The following is a 17490-nucleotide window of genomic DNA, read 5'->3' as shown; positions in this document are numbered from 1 at the left end:
ATTCGCATGCATAAAGCGCAGTATTACAATCAAAATACATGCGTTCGGCGTGGTTTGTCATAGACACAGCCGAGTTTTAAACGAAAGATCTGTAAAAATGATAGAATATTGTGACACGATGTCACGTTTCCATTTAAAATGTAAACTTCTCGTGTCAGAGGGAATAGTCATCTGTATCTAAACATAGTGTGTCTCTGAAAAAGTGAAAATATTATAAAGTCAAGAATACTTGCGTCACACTGATTGCCACGCTTTTTGGACTTAAATCATCTACTGCAGTTCTAGAAAAATAGGTGTCATAAGGGTTGTTGCCGTGATTTGAATTTACTATGGACACGCTTCACCCGTTAAAACACTGTGTTTATAGTCGTTTTTGAGTCAGCTATTTTCTTCAAGGAAGCCCAACATGTTTTACATTGACTTAATTTGCGTTTTAGGTATGTTAAACGAGGCCTAGGTAAAATACAGCGGCTGGTACAATGCACAATTTTAACACAATTTCGTAAAATTCAACGGTATAGCTCTAAAAATAGACTTTTGTAAGGAGTTTCGATGATTTGTTCCTTCAGCAAAGAAGGAGTGCTGGAGGAAAAATTCAGCAGATTTCTACATTTTAAGGTAGGTCCGTGCCAACCTTGAATTTCGTAAAAATTATAGAATTTTTTTCAATATTTGCATACTTTTTGTAGCGGTTGCTTATGCTATTTTATCTCAAGGATATATTTCTACAGCAATACTGTTGAATATTAGCAGAATGTTGTAATAAGTGTCCCTTCTATGAAACAGGATGTTTGAGGCCGCACAATTAAGCTTGCTTACACACGATGAAAATCATTTTGGATTACCTAAAAAAGGTGCAAAACGACATTGAATATGGTTTTAAGTCAATCTAACTTAAGTTGAATGCATGTAAGCAAAAGAAGTCCGTCTATTTTGGAAACAAATTTAAAAAGAATTTATATTGGATTTTAAGATTGGAATTGGAAGTTGGGTCAGGCCTTTTCCCTCTAAGAACTAACCGAGGAAATAGCGGTAAAAACGTCTGACTCAGCCCGAAGCAGATAGAGTGTTTCCTCCATGTAGATAGACTTGAATTGGACGTATTTCTGTCAAACGGAACTATGTGCATTATGACGTGAGCCCTGTTACCTATATATTCATATGGGTCTCAGGGTTCATGTCTTAATGCACATAGTTCCGTTTGACAGAAATACGTCCAATTAAACTGCTTCTTTTGAAGATTGCTATACGCAAAAGAAGTTTATGTGCAGTCAAGTTTAAAACCCATAACTATGGCGCCTTGAGTGCTTTAGCGAGGATTACTTTCTGCGACTACCACAAATTATTTTGTGCTGCAGGCCAGCATAAACATATAGGTAGACCTATAAAATTCCACATAAAATATGATTTCCTCAAAACTCCCGATGCAGGCAGACTTCTTTTGCTTTAAGTGTCTCCAAACTTAGATATCTTGACGGCATCGTCGCAGATAATGCGGAATAGAGTATTATCTGAAAAGAGAAAGCATTGACAGAACTATTCATGGCGGTCTCAAGAACCAAGAGGGCAGCAAACTTTCCTCACACAAAATATCTTAAACAGACGTTGCAAGCTTTCACATTCAGGTCAGAGACTTAGAAAATGGTTGCTGTTCGTAACGTTTGAATTTTCTAGACACCATATGACAATATTTATCTCTTGATATCCTTGAAACATGCAAAAATACTGTAGAAAATGAGTTTTAAAACTTGCATCAACTTAATTTTGAAGTTACATATATATAAAGAGCAACCGGTAATTTAAAACCATACGTTGGCTGCCGATTTAGGTTTTGCTGCCTACTTTGATCGGAACTGGCTCGGAATCTGATCGTCTTTTGAGGCCTTTCTGGCCATACCTTCACTCGTAGAGACATGAATGAAGGCCTGATGGATTTTCGGAGTTCCGCATCTGTCCAGACTCTCCCCATAAAGTCACTCTAACCCGAGTTACCATCCCTCTTAAATGCCAGTTCCACCTGCTTGCTAGACGCGAAAAGTAGGTTCCGATCCTACTTTGAGCGAGATACGATAGGATACGATAACGAGATACGGGTAATACTTTATAGGTAGAGTATGGACAACTCTTATTTACGTAAATCTTAGAGGCCAAAAGGGCGACAGTGAGTTAAACGAAAATCCCTAGACAAGTGCCGCTGCCGCTAGCAGCGGTAGTGGGTGCTATGCATTTGAAAGATTGATCGATATGGCCGACAGCGCATTGTAAACAAGCGTTTTAAGGATGAAGACTTTGAAACTGAGAAAATTCATGCAAAATCCAAGTTTTAAACGTGCTTTTATGATTTTTGACCAGCGTACCTACTCTCGCAGTTTAAATTGATACCACTTGTCAATGGAGATGTTGCATGTGTGAGGAATTTGGAATTTGACTGTTGATTCTTATGTAAAAGTTCGCGAGAAACACGATGGTGCCACTGGTTTTCTCTGAAATCAACTCCCAAGCTCAAAAAAAGCTCTCAAGTTGAGGCCAAAATAGAGGGGATATCCCACGCTATCCTGAGAGCCCACCTATACATCAAAGACGAACTCTCCATGAAAAGATAGGGAGCAAATACATTAGATGGGAAGGGATGCCGTGTTTTCAGTTTTAGAGTCCCCAAATAAAGTAGCCTCTGTCAATGTATTTTCTCCCTATCTTTGTATGAAGAGTTCGTCTTTGATGTATAGGTGGGTGGGCTCTCAGGATAGCGTGGGATATCCCCTCTATTTTGGCCTCAACTTGAGAGCTTTTTTTGGGCTTGGGAGTTGATTTCAGAGAAAACCAGTGGCACCATCGTGTTTCTCGCAAACTTTTACATAAGAATCAACAGTCAAATCGCAAATTTCTCACATACGCAACATCTCCATTAGAGTTCATAGACTGACTACCCTATTGGGCCCCAAGAGCTGCATGACCCGATCAAACCTAACCTCCAAATTTTCGAGGTGTCCATATTCTCCCTATAAAGGTACTCCAGTTACGGGCGGCGAGTTGCAACCCGATTAGCTACGAAGATAGCCAAACAAGCCGAAGGCCTACTCGCCGCTCAAGACGCGCGTCTAGCTCGCAGGTGTATCTTAGAGTCCCTTTATACCCAGAGTTAAGACAACTCGATTATCAGCTGACTGGCAGCCGGTCTTGGCTGGTCATGGAGCCACAAACGAGTGCACCCAAACGAACGATATTGAGGGATAAGGATCAGGAATCCTGCTGTGTCTGTCACACAAAAACAACATCAACAAATTGATCAATTAAAAAGAAAATGAGATTGGTTTGTGAATAATTTCTTAATTTATTTTCATTTTGGACCGATGGAAGTAACCATTTACTCTTGATAAACCACAATTAGGTAATATTTTCATTATTTTTGTTCACATTCGAGTCACCGCCATCTTGGTGCACTCGTTTATGACTCCATGAGTGAGAACCAATCAGAATTGATTTTTTTCTAGGCCACTTTCAGCCCAACCAAAAGAGAGTTGTCGTTACTCTGGGTATGAAGGGACTCTAGTGTATCTGGCACTTCAGAGTGGGACTCCGGACAGCTCGACGTCGTCGCTCTCCGAGCCGAGAGACCCCACGACGGACCGGCCGTGAGGTTTACCCGGAGGCTATACTTGGTTCTCGTTGAGGGTGGGTCCTGGTCCGGGACCGGGCTGGGGGCTGAAGGGCGGGTTGGCCGAGCGGGTGCTCCGGCCCGAGGCCCAGTGTCATGAGCCGTGGCGGCACGGCGTCGCCGCGGCCGAGGAGCGGAGGTAGACGCTCTGCCGCGTCGCCTGGTTCAGGAACATCTTGTTCCGCTGGCTCTTGGCCGTGCAGTGCCGCAGCGTCAGCCGCCAGAAGGCCAGCCGGAAGTCCGGGCTGTAGAAGGCGTAGATGAACGGGTTGATCGCCGAGTTTATCCAACCTGCAACAGAGCGGATTCCGGGTTCTTGAGGGGTGGGTTCGAGTGCGGGGATTCGAATGGAACATTGCACAGAGTCAGAACTAGTCGGCTGGCCACAGAGACAAGAGACCCTCCACTGGCCTCCTAGCGACAGGTGGAAGCTTTTACTTTCGGGGTTTCAACAATTCCTTATGGACAATTATTAGGGAGCAACAGTCATCACCCTGGTTTCGGCTGTTGACTTACCTACAACATGGTTGATGATGAGCCTCGAATGACGTCATGAGCCAAACAATAAGTTTCCCAAACGTCGGCCATTTTCGGCTTGTTTGTAAAACAAAACTGCCAACAAGTTGTTCAACATCAACCATGTAGGTAAGTCAACAGTAGAGTGCTGAAGTCCCGAAATTAAAAGCTTCCACAATGGCCAAGATACTATAGTGGAGGGTCTCTTGTCTCTGGTTCAAGTGCGGGGATTCGAATGGAACATTGCACAGAGTCAGAACTAGCGGCTTGGCCAGTTTGCTTTGCTGAAAATGACTATATGAGGACTTATCTGTAATAATGGCGGATGTGAAAAATTACCTTCTCGAAACACATTCAAAAAACTGTTTTGGCAGCGAGAAAATTTTGAGGAAATACTTGAGATGTGATCTTCGAGATCTGTACATTATGCCAGAGCCAAACATATTAAATTTTTGTGAGAACAAAACAGTTTTTTAAGCGTGTTTCGAAAAGGTAATTTTTCACATCCGCTATTGTTACGGATAAGTCCTCACATATGTATCTTGAAAATAAAACAGCCTGAGATGCCAAATTGCGACACCACGTATCTTCACTGCGGTATTTCAAAATTTCCGATCCTATTTTAATTTTTCGAGGAAAAATAAGCCAACTCTCCAGATTGAAATATACAGAATATTCTGCTGACAGAGAAGAAAAATAAGGTAATTTTTAAGAAACTATACGTTATCCAACTTGCCAAGGAAAAATTAAAGTATTGCAAGAATTCCTTAACACCGAAAACGGAGATACGTGGTTCAAGAACGATGATTTCGCAAGTGCGAATAGTAGAGCCAAACACAGTGCTGCCAGAGCAAAACGCGTACTGGCGCCTACAAGACTGCTTGAATACTTCACACATTGCGCGTAAATCACGGAGGATACTTCACGCATTGCACGTTACATCACGATGCGTATGCGCAATGCGTGAAGTATTTCAAGCAGTCTTGTAGGCGCCAGTACGCGTTCTGCGCTGGCAGCATTGTGTTTGACTTTACTATTCGAACTTGCGAAATCATCGTTTTTCAATTCATGATTTTAAAATGTCTGTTTACTCGTATTGTTGTTTAAAAAGCTAAAAAGTTATGTACGTAAAATCCAACTGATCCATTTTTTTCTTCACATGCTTATTTATAATATCTAAAGTTGAGGCTAAGTGGCGTAGCCTCCAAATCTATAATGTATTTGTACACAGATAACTTTGGCCCTCGGAAAAATGCACAGTAAAACGAATAATTATAATTTTACGAGAGCCCAACTTGGGTAATCAGCCAATCGCCAATGCCAATCTCCGGGGCCAATTTGACTTATGCTGTGAGAGAGGATTGAATCGATTCACCGTTGTTTCCCAGACGGAGGAACGTAACTCCATTACAGGCTTGCCAAATTGGCATAAAGAATTCAATTTCCCACAAGAATGTACACCTCTGCAATTTAGTTCAAAATTTCTCTGATTTTTGCTTGAGATCAGAGAGGAAATCAGGGAAAATTTCAGTTGGTAATGCCCAAGATTCTCGTGTTTAACTGCAATCTGGAAAAATTGAAAAAATGATATTGCTGATTTAACAATTTTGTAGTTAAAAAAGTGTCCGTCATGTTTCAATGTAGATTTTACAATAAATAAATGTTTATGTAACCACCGCCATGGTTAAATTAGCTTTTCACCATTGAAAAATGTACATTTGAAACATGTCGGACATATTGTTTAAAAATTTAATTGTTGAATCAGCATTTTGCTTTTTTTCCGTGAGGGTAAATGTTGCAACATTGAAATATAGTTACGTTCTTTCGTGGGGGAAGGGACGAAGTATCCTCTGATGTTAAGCACAGGTGGTAATTGCATACTTTCGAGGGCATTTCGAGAACTCTTAAAACGCTCTCCATAACATAAGCTGTAACAAGAACCGGATACCTCTCACGCTCTTCATAAGATCGTTCCTCCCGCGTGAAACTTTCCACGCAACACCACTTATAAGGGATGAAAATAGGGGCAAGAAAAGCCAGCGCTACGTGGGAGTAGTTTATCTGCAGCATTCCTGTGTCAAGCCGCGGATGGTGAGACCTGTCCGATGCAGCCTGTCCTCCGGCGTCGCGGCGCTAAGAAAAAACGTCGTATGAGCTTTCAGACGTTGCCAAACTTCCTTCGACAAATCACAGATTTTCGAGAAAATTTCTAAGTATTTTTCTTTCAAATTTTCAAGGAGCCTCTTTCGTAATTGAGAATTTGCAAGTGTCTAAAATTTAATGAATTTTGCATTTTAGTGGAAACCATCGAGTGAACTGAACATAAGGATACCCTTTGGTCATAAATTGAATTATAGGAGGAGATGTGACAAAATGATCTAATCTGCTAAAATGCATGTGTTTGAATAGGAAGTGCCGCTAGATGACGTCAGTAGACGGTGCATTTGTTTACTTTAAAATCTATTTTTATACCATTTCCCATACCAGAGAAAAATTGAAAAAAATACAGCGAAATCGGCTCTTTCAGCACTCTCAGATGAAGCAATAAAAAATTTGCGTGCAAATTCTCCATTTAATGTAAAGTGTCTAAAAAAGGCAATGAAAAATTCTCATAAATTTCCTTACGAATAAGTATATTTTTTAAGAGTAAATTCGGCAACATTCGAGTGTTTATACGGCGTTTTTACTTAACACGACAGCGCTAGTGCCCTCTTGAGTGGTAGCCCAAGGCTCTGAGGCGCCACTCACTCCCACGACAAAGCACCTTCTCGACTCGCCTGTGTTTTTAACAGCGGGATATATCAAACAGTTGCAACCGCCCATCGGGAATATGGACCCTGCAGTGAGGCGAGGCGGTTTGCGTATTACCCCCCCCCCCTCCCCTTCCACTACCCCTTTCTCACCACTAAAGACTATAGTGCGTGTGACAGGATATTGACTGTGACATTATGTATAACTACGTATCCGTATTGCAATGTTTCAAACCCTCCTCATAAATCTGATATTACCTCGTTTGAATTTACTTCTTATAAGAAGGCGGAAAGTCCAAGAAACCAACTTTTCCGGGATAAACAAGGAGATCACAAAAGTTCACGAACAGAGAACGAGGTAGTCTCCCAAGGTTTCTCGAGGAAGAGGTAATTTTCGATAATTCAGACAGTTATATAAGAGAAAATGTATTTTGAACAGGTCTTGTAGGATTGTTTTTTTTTTGAAATGGACTTCCCTCCGCCTTTTTCCTTTGAGCTTTGCGATGAAAAAATGAAGGTTCACTGCTTCCAATGTGGTGTAACATGAAAATTGAAACAATCTCGTTTTCAGAATTCAATTCAGATAAAATGTTGATCCAAGAAATCTGCCTCCAAAGGGGCCGTCCAGCAACTACATCACCCAAGTAGGGTGATGGCGTGGGGGGGAAGGGGGGTCTAGAGGTGGATGACTGTAGGAGACGGGGAGGGAGGGGGGGAAGTCAAGGATGACATAAGCTTTCTTGAAAGCAAAAAGGCTGAAAATGTTCGCTTGAAATTTGAGGGGGATTTTTTTTTCTTCTATAAATAATTCCAATTTTTTTTCAAATCGATAAAGTTTGCGTTATTTCATTGTTCAATATACTGTGGCCTTAATTACTTTTTTTTTTAAAAGAACACAACATTTATTGAATACTCAATTAAAAAGAATCAACCATGTTGTGGTCGCTGTACATTGTATATCTACTGATTTTTTCGATTTTCTGCGTTTTTCCCCCCAAAAAATTGGGGAAAGGGGAGCTACGCTAAGGATGACGTAATTTTTAGGGAGCAGGTCTAACAACAAATGACGGTTGCATAGGGTGAGGGAGGGAGGGGTCGAACAATTGAAAAAAATGGGTTTTTAATTTATGGACGGCCCCCAATGTTTACCCCGTGGAATTTATCGAAAATTATTTGCCCTCGGGCGAATAAGAGATTGGTAAAGGTTTCGCAATTTGGCATACAGAATTGATCTCCTCACTCTTATAAAGCGCGATTTTTTGCGGTTACGAGTCATATTAGAGGGACCGCGGAGCTATTGTGTTTAGATGAAGGGAAGGGGGTTGCAAAGCTGACGGTGAGCCAAGTTCGAACGTGTGTACCATTTGTATCATTATGCGAGCGAAACGCGCATTTGAGCCAATCTAACTGCGAAATTGAAACAGATATTTCAGAAAACTGTAAAGACGATAAACTTAGTGCTAAAAAAGTTCGCAGAACTGTCACGAAAATCTGCTTGCAATGGGGGGAAATAGATCCCACCAGGGTCATGAGTAAATTGATTATAAGTCTCGTTAAAATGGTCGAAGCTTTATTAATTGAATTACATTTTGCAGTAAGGAACCACTATTTCTGGCCCATTGTAGAAACAACATACATGCCATTGGTTTCCCAATGCAGATATGTGATTTTATGAAAGAGCTAGAGATGGTGGTTCCTTATTGCAAAATGTAACCCAATTTATCTTCAGTGAAAATGCATGACTATGGCTGATCCCTGACTGGATTTCTCAGATATGGATTTTCAGAGAATCCAGTGGCCAGCGCTGAGGAGTGTGTTACGTGTTTGTTTATGTATCTACCAGATGCATAATTATTATCGTTGCAAGCAGACGTCTCATGCTAGCTAAAATCTTAGTAATTCACCGTTGATAATTGCAAATTTTAATCACTTCTGCCTAAAATTGCTAAAAAAACATTCGCCTCATCGGGCTCAATTGGACGATTTCAAAATCATTTGATCATCATACAATGGTCGAAGATGTTCTCTTTACGCCCGGAGGAAAAAATAAAAAAAAGAAGAGGGGCAAAGAAACTCCGTCACATTATTTTTGAGAGAGTATGAATAAAAGTACTACCTCCATGTTGCCTCTTTTAGGCGCGTAAAATTCGGCATCACAGAAAGTTAAGAAATCAACTTTCAGACAAGACATGAACATGAGCCTCCGTTATTATATCAAATTGACCCCCGGAAAATGTCACCCTCTAATCTGCATTTTAAGACCGTTCATTTAATGGAGGCACGTTAAACTTCCCAACGATGTTATGCAAACTTTTGTGTACGCGCATTGTTTTTGGATAAAGTTTCAAAGAAAGCACGTGTGATGTAATGCTACAACTTATTCATTCCTTATCTACACCGACTCATTGACAAAGAGCGATGCTCAATTTCAGGGAGGGTCATTGGGTCATGCGGTGCAGAGAGAACGCCTCCAATGGCGTTGCGTGATTTGCGATATATCGATTTTTATGCCATTTAAACCTATGGAAAAGGATCGATAAACAGGGCGTTCGCAGCAAACACCTTAATAATCGATTCTTTACCATAGGCTTAAATGGCATAAAAATCGATACATCGCAATTCACGCCACGCCTCTACGCCTCCATGCTTTGAGAAAACAGTCTTCATTCTTGCCGCTCTGAGCCGCGGTAACAGCCAGAAGCCCCTTCAAATTCAATGAGCTATCTCACGCGATAACTATTCGTACTCCCGAGTACTGCGTTGCATCCCGGCGAAATGAAGGCGATTTATCACGAGCGGTGCGGCTCAACTTATTGGCGATGGTATCGGCCGTCTGGGAGTGATTAATTTTATCACTACCCGCACGCAGACACTGTTTCCCTCGTTTTATCTCCCGTTTTCCATTTCAAAAGCCTCAGCTTATGAGCATCGCATCTTACGGCATTTAATGCCGTAGTTTTTGACTTATATTCCAAGCTCTACTTCCGAAAATTCCCTTATCTCCCGTTTCAATTACTTGGCTGTTGCTGCTTCCTTTTGAAGCTTCATACTCTTGTTAATCTCGTCTTCTTATGTGCTTTCACGGTTGAAAGCTCTACGGACATTTATGAGAAATTGGTTGGTAACCACTTACATCGTAAAGAACCGATGTAATACAGACGAGTAAAAGCTAAGCTTCCAAGACGTTATTTTTTGCCAAAAACTTTCGCGTATCCTGAATCCCTAATAATCTCTTTGATCCTGTTGTATACTGGATGAAACATTTATTACTTTTTGTTCTTTTGATGCATGTTAATGCTTTTCATTGATACTCAGAGAGCAAATGGAGGGCAGTAATATGGTGTCGTTATGAAAATCAGTATGAAATAATTTATTATGAACTTTTGATGGATCAGAATCCTTTTCAGTTTTCGCATCTTTATTTATTGTGATTTGACAGTCTAATAGAACTAGTATGAAACGTGTGAATTTAATTTTAAAATTGCGGTGACAGTGAACTCAAAGAATCACTATAAAACTTGTTTAACAATAATTATGAGTCTTCTTAGTTTTTTACACAGTGATACTATCAACCGAAAATAAGCAGAATTATGGTAGTAATCACCAGAACTCTAATACGGTAAATGCCATATTATGGTAAATGCTACCATAAAGTCTGATTTTTATTACAATACTCGTATCACTGTGTCAGAATATGGTAAAATCTACCAATTTTTTTCAGTGTGTGAAAAAAGCTCTTAAATTCTTAATCAGTGATTACAATAATGCTGCTGTACTAAGAAGTCACGTGTTTTTCGGTACAGAATTAGTTCAGTTTGCCACGTGTAATTTTATTCAATGACAGGTTACAAATTTCATTTTTGTGAATTTTTCTATGATTACACGTCCTGCAGGTAAAAAATAAAATATACGTGTTTTTACGAATTAGCCAGAAATTGTAGTTCCCTGAAAAAAATTGTAAAGAAATTGTAGTCCAATTGAGACGATGATGATCCAACTCCGTGCAGTATCCCATTGAAAAGAAAAATGGGGGAGAATACATCCCCCCTCCCCATACGATTAGTTTCCCTTTCCTACATATATGTGTGTGTTTTTACGGATTAGACAGACATTGTAGTTCCCTGAAAAAAATTGTAAAGAAATTGTAGTCCAATCGAAGCGTTTATGTTCCAACTCCGTGCAGTATTCCATTGAAAAGCAAAATGGGGCAAAAATACATACCGCCCCCCTCCCATACGATTAGTTTCCATGAGTACATATGTGTTTTTACGGATTAGGCAGAAATTGTAGTTCCCTGAAAAAAAAATCGTAAGCGTTTATGTTCCAACTCCGTGCAGTATTCCATTGAGATGAAAAAGTAGAAAAAAAAAACCTGTTCAAACTGTGGCATGGAATGAAAAGAATGAATAGTATTGAATGAAACTAACTAGCTACTTAACCGAAAGCGCTAACTCACCGAGCCACGTGAGGCAGGCCATGAGAACCGGCGGGATGGAGCCCTTGGGTAAAAAAGGGTTGATAAGGTACACGATGAAGAAGGGGAGCCAGCATGCGATGAAGCCACCCACGACCACGCTCAAGGTTTGGGCCGTCTTGCTCTCCCGCTTGAACGAGGACACTCGCGTGCTGTTCTCCAAAAATTGGTTCCGACACGAAGTTGGCAGAGAGTTCTCCGTCGCCGGCCTATCATGCGTGCTGAAACAAAAAAATCGACGGATTTATTCACTCGCCGTAAATCGAAAGCACTTGAGATCCACAACCAGCATGAAAAAATGAGCCCGGAAGTGACTGAGAAAAAATGGAAGATAGCTGCACTGGAAAAAAATTCTCGGCGTTTTTACCAAGGTCCGTTGGTACATTTACCATCTCACTTTTTTTACCAATTATTGGTAATTTTACCAAGACAGACTGGTAAGCTTAACTAAAAACCTTTTTACTGTTTTTCTCAGGTAAAAATACCACTTTTATTGGTAATCAATTCCCGGTAACTTTGCCATTTTATCTCGGTAATTCTACCATAGTCGATAAAAAATATTGGCGTTTTTACCGGGGCCCAGTAAAATTACCGAGAAAGTCAATAATTTTACCGAGATTTCTCGGTAAAATTACCAATTCCATAAATGGTAATTTTACCAAGAAAAAACTAGGATCCAATAGAACCCTGAATTCCTGGTAATTTTACCCTTTTCTTAGTAAATACACCGAGATTTTTTTCTCAGTGTGGAGAGACGGGATAAGAGGGAAATGAAGGGGGTAAAAGGAGAGAGGTATGGTAAGAAACATTGAAAATTACAATGCATTTCCTCATCAAAATCGAACGGGGAGAAGAGGGTTAAAGTTGTATGCCTATTGAAAAACTCAAAGCTAGAAATGAAGATTGAGGCAACGATTCGTGCTCGAGGATTGTCCATGTTGCATAATCACAACAATGAAGGCGAAATAAATATCCTCGCTCGCAGCAACACCGGTCCCTACATTATTGTACCACCGCAAAGTTCGTAAAGATATCAGTTCCGTCTTAATTTCTTTGTTTACGTAACATACGGTATTTGAGCAGGACAAGTTGCATTCAGGCGTTCAAAACAGGATTGCATTTTTTGTGAGTGCAATGCCGAAAGTTTCCTAATGCGAATTGTTAAGACTAGCTAACTCTCTAAAAGGAGGTTAGTAGATGGAAGAGCGAAATCACGCAAGTTAATAACTATTGATGAATTATCGAAGTTTTTCGCCCTGCATAACTATGTAAAGCAACTTTTTCACACTTTCTATTTTCCGCAGTCTTTGAAGTGTAACCCTTTCCGTCCAGCAAACTTCTTTTTAACAACTTGCGTGGATTCTCCGCATAAGCTCTTGGTCAGGAGAGTTTAGAAGAATTTCACTCGAGCGTGCTCAGGGTCGCGACAACTTTAAATGATGGGATTCTAAAGGGGCACCTCAAAAATGCATCCGCGCATCCCTATCCGGAACTGCTTGAACTTTTTCATCTTTAATAATCTCACTCGAGTAATCCGAGGTAAGGGAATAAGGTGAGCGCTACATCCCTACTTTTGATGGAAAAAATGGTTTCCCTGTGTAATGTTAACAGGTTGACTCAAAACTTCACAAGCGCATGCCCCTGGTTATACAATAGTAGTTTTTATATTCATGATTTTGCTCCACAGAAACGTCCTTCAAATATTCGGGTGCTCCTACATTTCCTTTTTTCCTTTGATATTGCAAAATTTCGGCGTGAGTCCGCAATCACATATCTCGTTTGCGGCCTCTGAGAATCTCCACCTCCATGTTTATTCTTTGAAGGAGAACGAATTTACATCATTCCTTAGAGTTTTTGCAGAATTTTCTTCGCTTAGAGAGGTAAAATTACGGCAGTTTTAAAGATTTGCCGTTGAGTAGTTTCCCATAGAAAAAATGCAGAATAACAGGAAGACTGCGACGCGACGTCGCAAACCGAGTTATGTGATTGCTGACATACACCGTCAATTTGCTATTAAATTGCACCTCAAAATAGATCACTGCAACCTTATGACTTCATTGCGTATAGTCACCTTAAATTTCAATGCCCGCATCATGAGGTTATAGGACATTCCGTCAACGATTTTTTGTCCGTGCACCTGTTTTTTCCAGTAATTTACGTCCACGCGTTTTTTCGGCACGGGAGTTTTGGTCCACGTGCCAGTTGACACCCAAAGTTAATTGACCCACATGTAAATACAAACGACAATTGCTCACGACGTTTTTGGATGAAAATGTAAAATGTCTTGGAAGAATGCATGCGGATTTGCTTGTTTTTTTATTTTGTCTGTTTGGTCCATCGGAGAATAATATATAGTTAAGAGTTTTGGTAAAATGGGGGTGTGTCAATTCCATGAGACAAAATTCACTAAAACTCTCTACACCTCTTTGGTGTAACAGGACTTGATTATCTTTCAAGAAATTCCCACCTTGTTATACCTGAACGACCTGAACCGGATGAACCTCTGTATTTGCCTCAAATAAAGGCTCTTAGATTTTTCCTGTGTACGATAAGTACCTTGATTTATTTTGCGAGGAAAGATCTGTACTTTTAAAGGATGCCTGTCATTCTTAATACGTCCAATTTCGTATAATACTGTGCAACACCTCTGTTGTGAAATAGTCGCTTCAGGCGTCGCCGCATGGCGGGCGGGCGGCCAGCGCGAAACGCGCTTTGGCGCCTACAAACCTAAGTGGATACTTCAAGCATTGTGCAATGCGTGAAGTATCCACTTAGGTTTGTAGGCGCCAGTGAACCTCTTGCGCTGGCAGCACGCCGCTCCGCTCTGTCAGGCTTTAATATTTATACTCGCATAGTCAGCGTTTTTTAACTCATGATTTTGAAATGTTTGCACATTTTGCATTGATTATTCTCATTTAAATTAATGGGAAAAAAATATGTATCAATTTATCAAAGGAGAATAATAATATAATGTGTGTTTTTTAAATATTGTTGGTTCCGTGTCAAAGGGTATCCCGGGATAAGCATGTCAAAATGCCCTTGTGAATGGATTTTTATTTTAACCATTTTAAGTCATCAAGGGGGTCCTAAAACTTAGGTTTTGGGGGGTTTCAGCCCCCCAACCCCCTCCGCCCCCCCTCAGACCCCCAAAAACCGCTTTTTTGGGCTATTTTTGACTATGCTAACGTCATTTCCTCATAACTTTCGTAATTTTCGATAGAATTGAACCAAAATTTGTCAGAATCTACATCAATTAGCTTAGTTTGTGTAGAAAAAAATTCATTATCATCGGATAATATTTTAGCCCCTAAAAAAATTCGTAAAATTTTTGAAAAAATCATTTTTTTCCTTTTTTCGCGGCTAGGTGGCGTATGGAAACATGCACACAAACAAAAATTGTCTCTTTTCTTAATTTATACATCCAATAAGATACAGGAAAAATTTCGTGTTGATCGGAGTGGTGCGCCATACTTAAAAACGCAATTTTCTAACCTCAAAACGGCCTAAATGCCACCATTAGCCTCCTTTGATGACTAGGCGTGGAGAAATGTAGAGAGAAATATCCGGTTTTATCGTCTCACCTCTTAAGTGATCCACTTAAGTACCTTGAGTCAAAATTTCGAGTCGATCAGAGTGGTGCGCAACACCCAAGCACGCAATTTTCTAACCTCAAAACGCCGAAATTGCCCATTTCGGCACCCATTATCACTCCGTGTGAAAAAATAAGAAGAGGTACATCCGATATTATTGTCCTACCTCATGAATTAGACACTTAAGTGCATTTAGTCAAAATTTCGAGTCGATCAGAGTGGTGCGCAACAACCGAACGCGCCGATTTCTAACCTCAAAACGCCCAAATTGCCCATTTCGGCACCCATTATCACTCCGTGTGAAAAAATAAGAAGAGGATACATCCGATATTATTGTCCTACCTCATGAATTAGACACTTAAGTGCATTTAGTCAAAATTTCGTGTCGATCAGAGTTGTGCGCAACACCCAAGCACGCAATTTTCTAACCTCAAAACGGCCAAAATGCCTATTTCGGCACCCAATACACTCCGTGTAAAAAAGTAAGAAGAGATACATACGATATTATAGTCCTACCTCATGAATTAGACACTTAAGTGCATTTAGTCAAAATTTCGTGTCGATCAGAGTGGTGCGCAACACCCAAGCACGCAATTTCTAACCTCAAAACGCCCAAATTGCCCATTTCGGCACCCATTATCACTCCGTGTGAAAAAATAAGAAGAGATACATCCGATATTATTGTCCTACCTCATAAATTAGGCACTTAAGCGCATTTAGTCAAAATTTCGTGTCGATCAGAGTGGTGCGCAACACCCAAGCACTCAGGGAAACCTCTAAACTCCCAGGATATATATGACGGTAAGGAGGCTCGCCCATCCCCACGAAGAAGCGTTCCCTCCTCCAAACTTCCATAATACGTAGCGGTGCAATGAGTACTGGCAAATTCAAGTCAATAAATTAACAAGAGGTTAGAAAGAATCCTAAAGTGAAAGGAAATCACTTTTTTAGTAAAGAAACTTTGTTATGAGTGAAAGAAACGGGTTTTTTTTTAAATATAATTAAGATAAAACGGTAAATACGACTATATGTATAGTCGTATTTACCGTGGTCTAGCATTGGCCTCAGTATACCCTTCAGCTCGCCCAGAGGGATTCCCTTCATGAATCCCCAGACACACCACGTGAAGTCTGACCCACTTCAAAAAAAAAAAAGAAACCACACCTTCAATTTGTTTTTTGTTTTTGTTTTAACCTAATATACGTACAAATTGTTTCAGAGGTAAACAAAAAAAATTGTAATGAGCAAGTGTTTGTTGACAAAGTCTGTTAAAATGAACCTTCTTTGCCAAGAAGAAATCATACCAAATACCCACCAAATTAGGTCAAATTTATCTCGTGCTTCTTAAAAAAAATCTATCCTGTAAATTCAAACGCAAAATTGCGATTGACACCAGCAAAATGGAGCAACTTAAAACCATTGATCACTCGTCTTTATTTCTTGCCACTGATTTTTGTTTATTTTCCGATTTGTATATCATGTCTTACCTTAAGTAATAATTTTGTCATCTCTACAATTGTAAATATTAATTATATTTAAAAAAAAAAACCCGTTTCTTTCACTCATAACAAAGTTTCTTTACTGAAAAAGTGTTTTCCTTTCACTTTAGGATTCTTTCTAACCTCTTGTTAATTTATTGACTTGAATTTGCCAGTACTCATTGCACCGCTACGTATTATGGAAGTTTGGACGAGGAAACGCTTCCTCGTGGGGGATGAGCGAGCCTCCCTACCGTCATATATATCCTGGGAGTTTAGAGGTTTCCCTGAGTGACCGGGTCTGCTACGCGGCAGGGTGCCATAATAAACTTTGAAATGTGCATCATGCAATTTTCAAGCGGGATCTTGGCTGACATACAGTGATAATGAATGCCAAAATGGGAATTTTGGGAGGTTTCAGGTTAGAAAGCGGCGTGTTCGGGTGTTGCGCATCACTCTGATCAACACGAAATTTTGACTCTAGGTATTCAAGTGTCTAATTCATGAGGTAGGACTATAAAATCGAATGTACCCACCTCTCTTTTTTTTACACGGAGTGATAATGGGTGCCGAAATAGGCATTTTGGCCGTTTTGAGGTTAGAAAATTGCGTGCTTGGGTGTTGCGCACCACTCTGATCGACACGAAATTTTGACTAAATGCACTTAAGTGTCTAATTCATGAGGTAGGACAATAATATCGGATGTATCTCTTCTTATTTTTTCACACGGAGTGATAATGGGTGCCGAAATGGGCAATTTCGGCGTTTTGAGGTTAGAAAATTGCGTGCTTGGGTGTTGCGCACCACTCTGATCGACACGAAATTTTGACTAAATGCACTTAAGTGTCTAATTCATGAGGTAGGACTATAATATCGGATGTATCTCTTCTTATTTTTTCACACGGAGTGATAATGGGTGCCGAAATGGGCAATTTGGGCGTTTTGAGGTTAGAAATTGCGTGCTTGGGTGTTGCGCACCACTCTGATCGACACGAAATTTTGACTAAATGCACTTAAGTGTCTAATT

At 40.2% G+C, this 17490-nt stretch overlaps 1 protein-coding gene across 1 annotated transcript in view; it reads right to left on the bottom strand.

Moving 5' to 3' along the window:
- Positions 1-2105: 2105 nt before the first annotated feature.
- The window catches only part of LOC109033940 (probable G-protein coupled receptor No18), a 126036-nt gene continuing 110651 nt past the window's right edge, over positions 2106-17490 (bottom strand). Inside the window, exons 7-8 of the mRNA XM_072303261.1 lie at positions 11378-11616; positions 2106-3946 (exon numbers count right to left, since the gene is read on the bottom strand). Coding sequence (XP_072159362.1) covers positions 3750-3946; positions 11378-11616 — 436 coding nt within the window. The 3' untranslated portion in view covers positions 2106-3749. The remainder of the gene's footprint in view (positions 3947-11377; positions 11617-17490) is intronic.

The sequence above is a fragment of the Bemisia tabaci genome, chromosome 8 (genome assembly GCF_918797505.1).
Source record: "Bemisia tabaci chromosome 8, PGI_BMITA_v3".
Classification (NCBI taxonomy): Eukaryota; Metazoa; Arthropoda; class Insecta; order Hemiptera; family Aleyrodidae; genus Bemisia; species Bemisia tabaci.
This window is presented reverse-complemented; position numbering and strand designations above follow the sequence as displayed.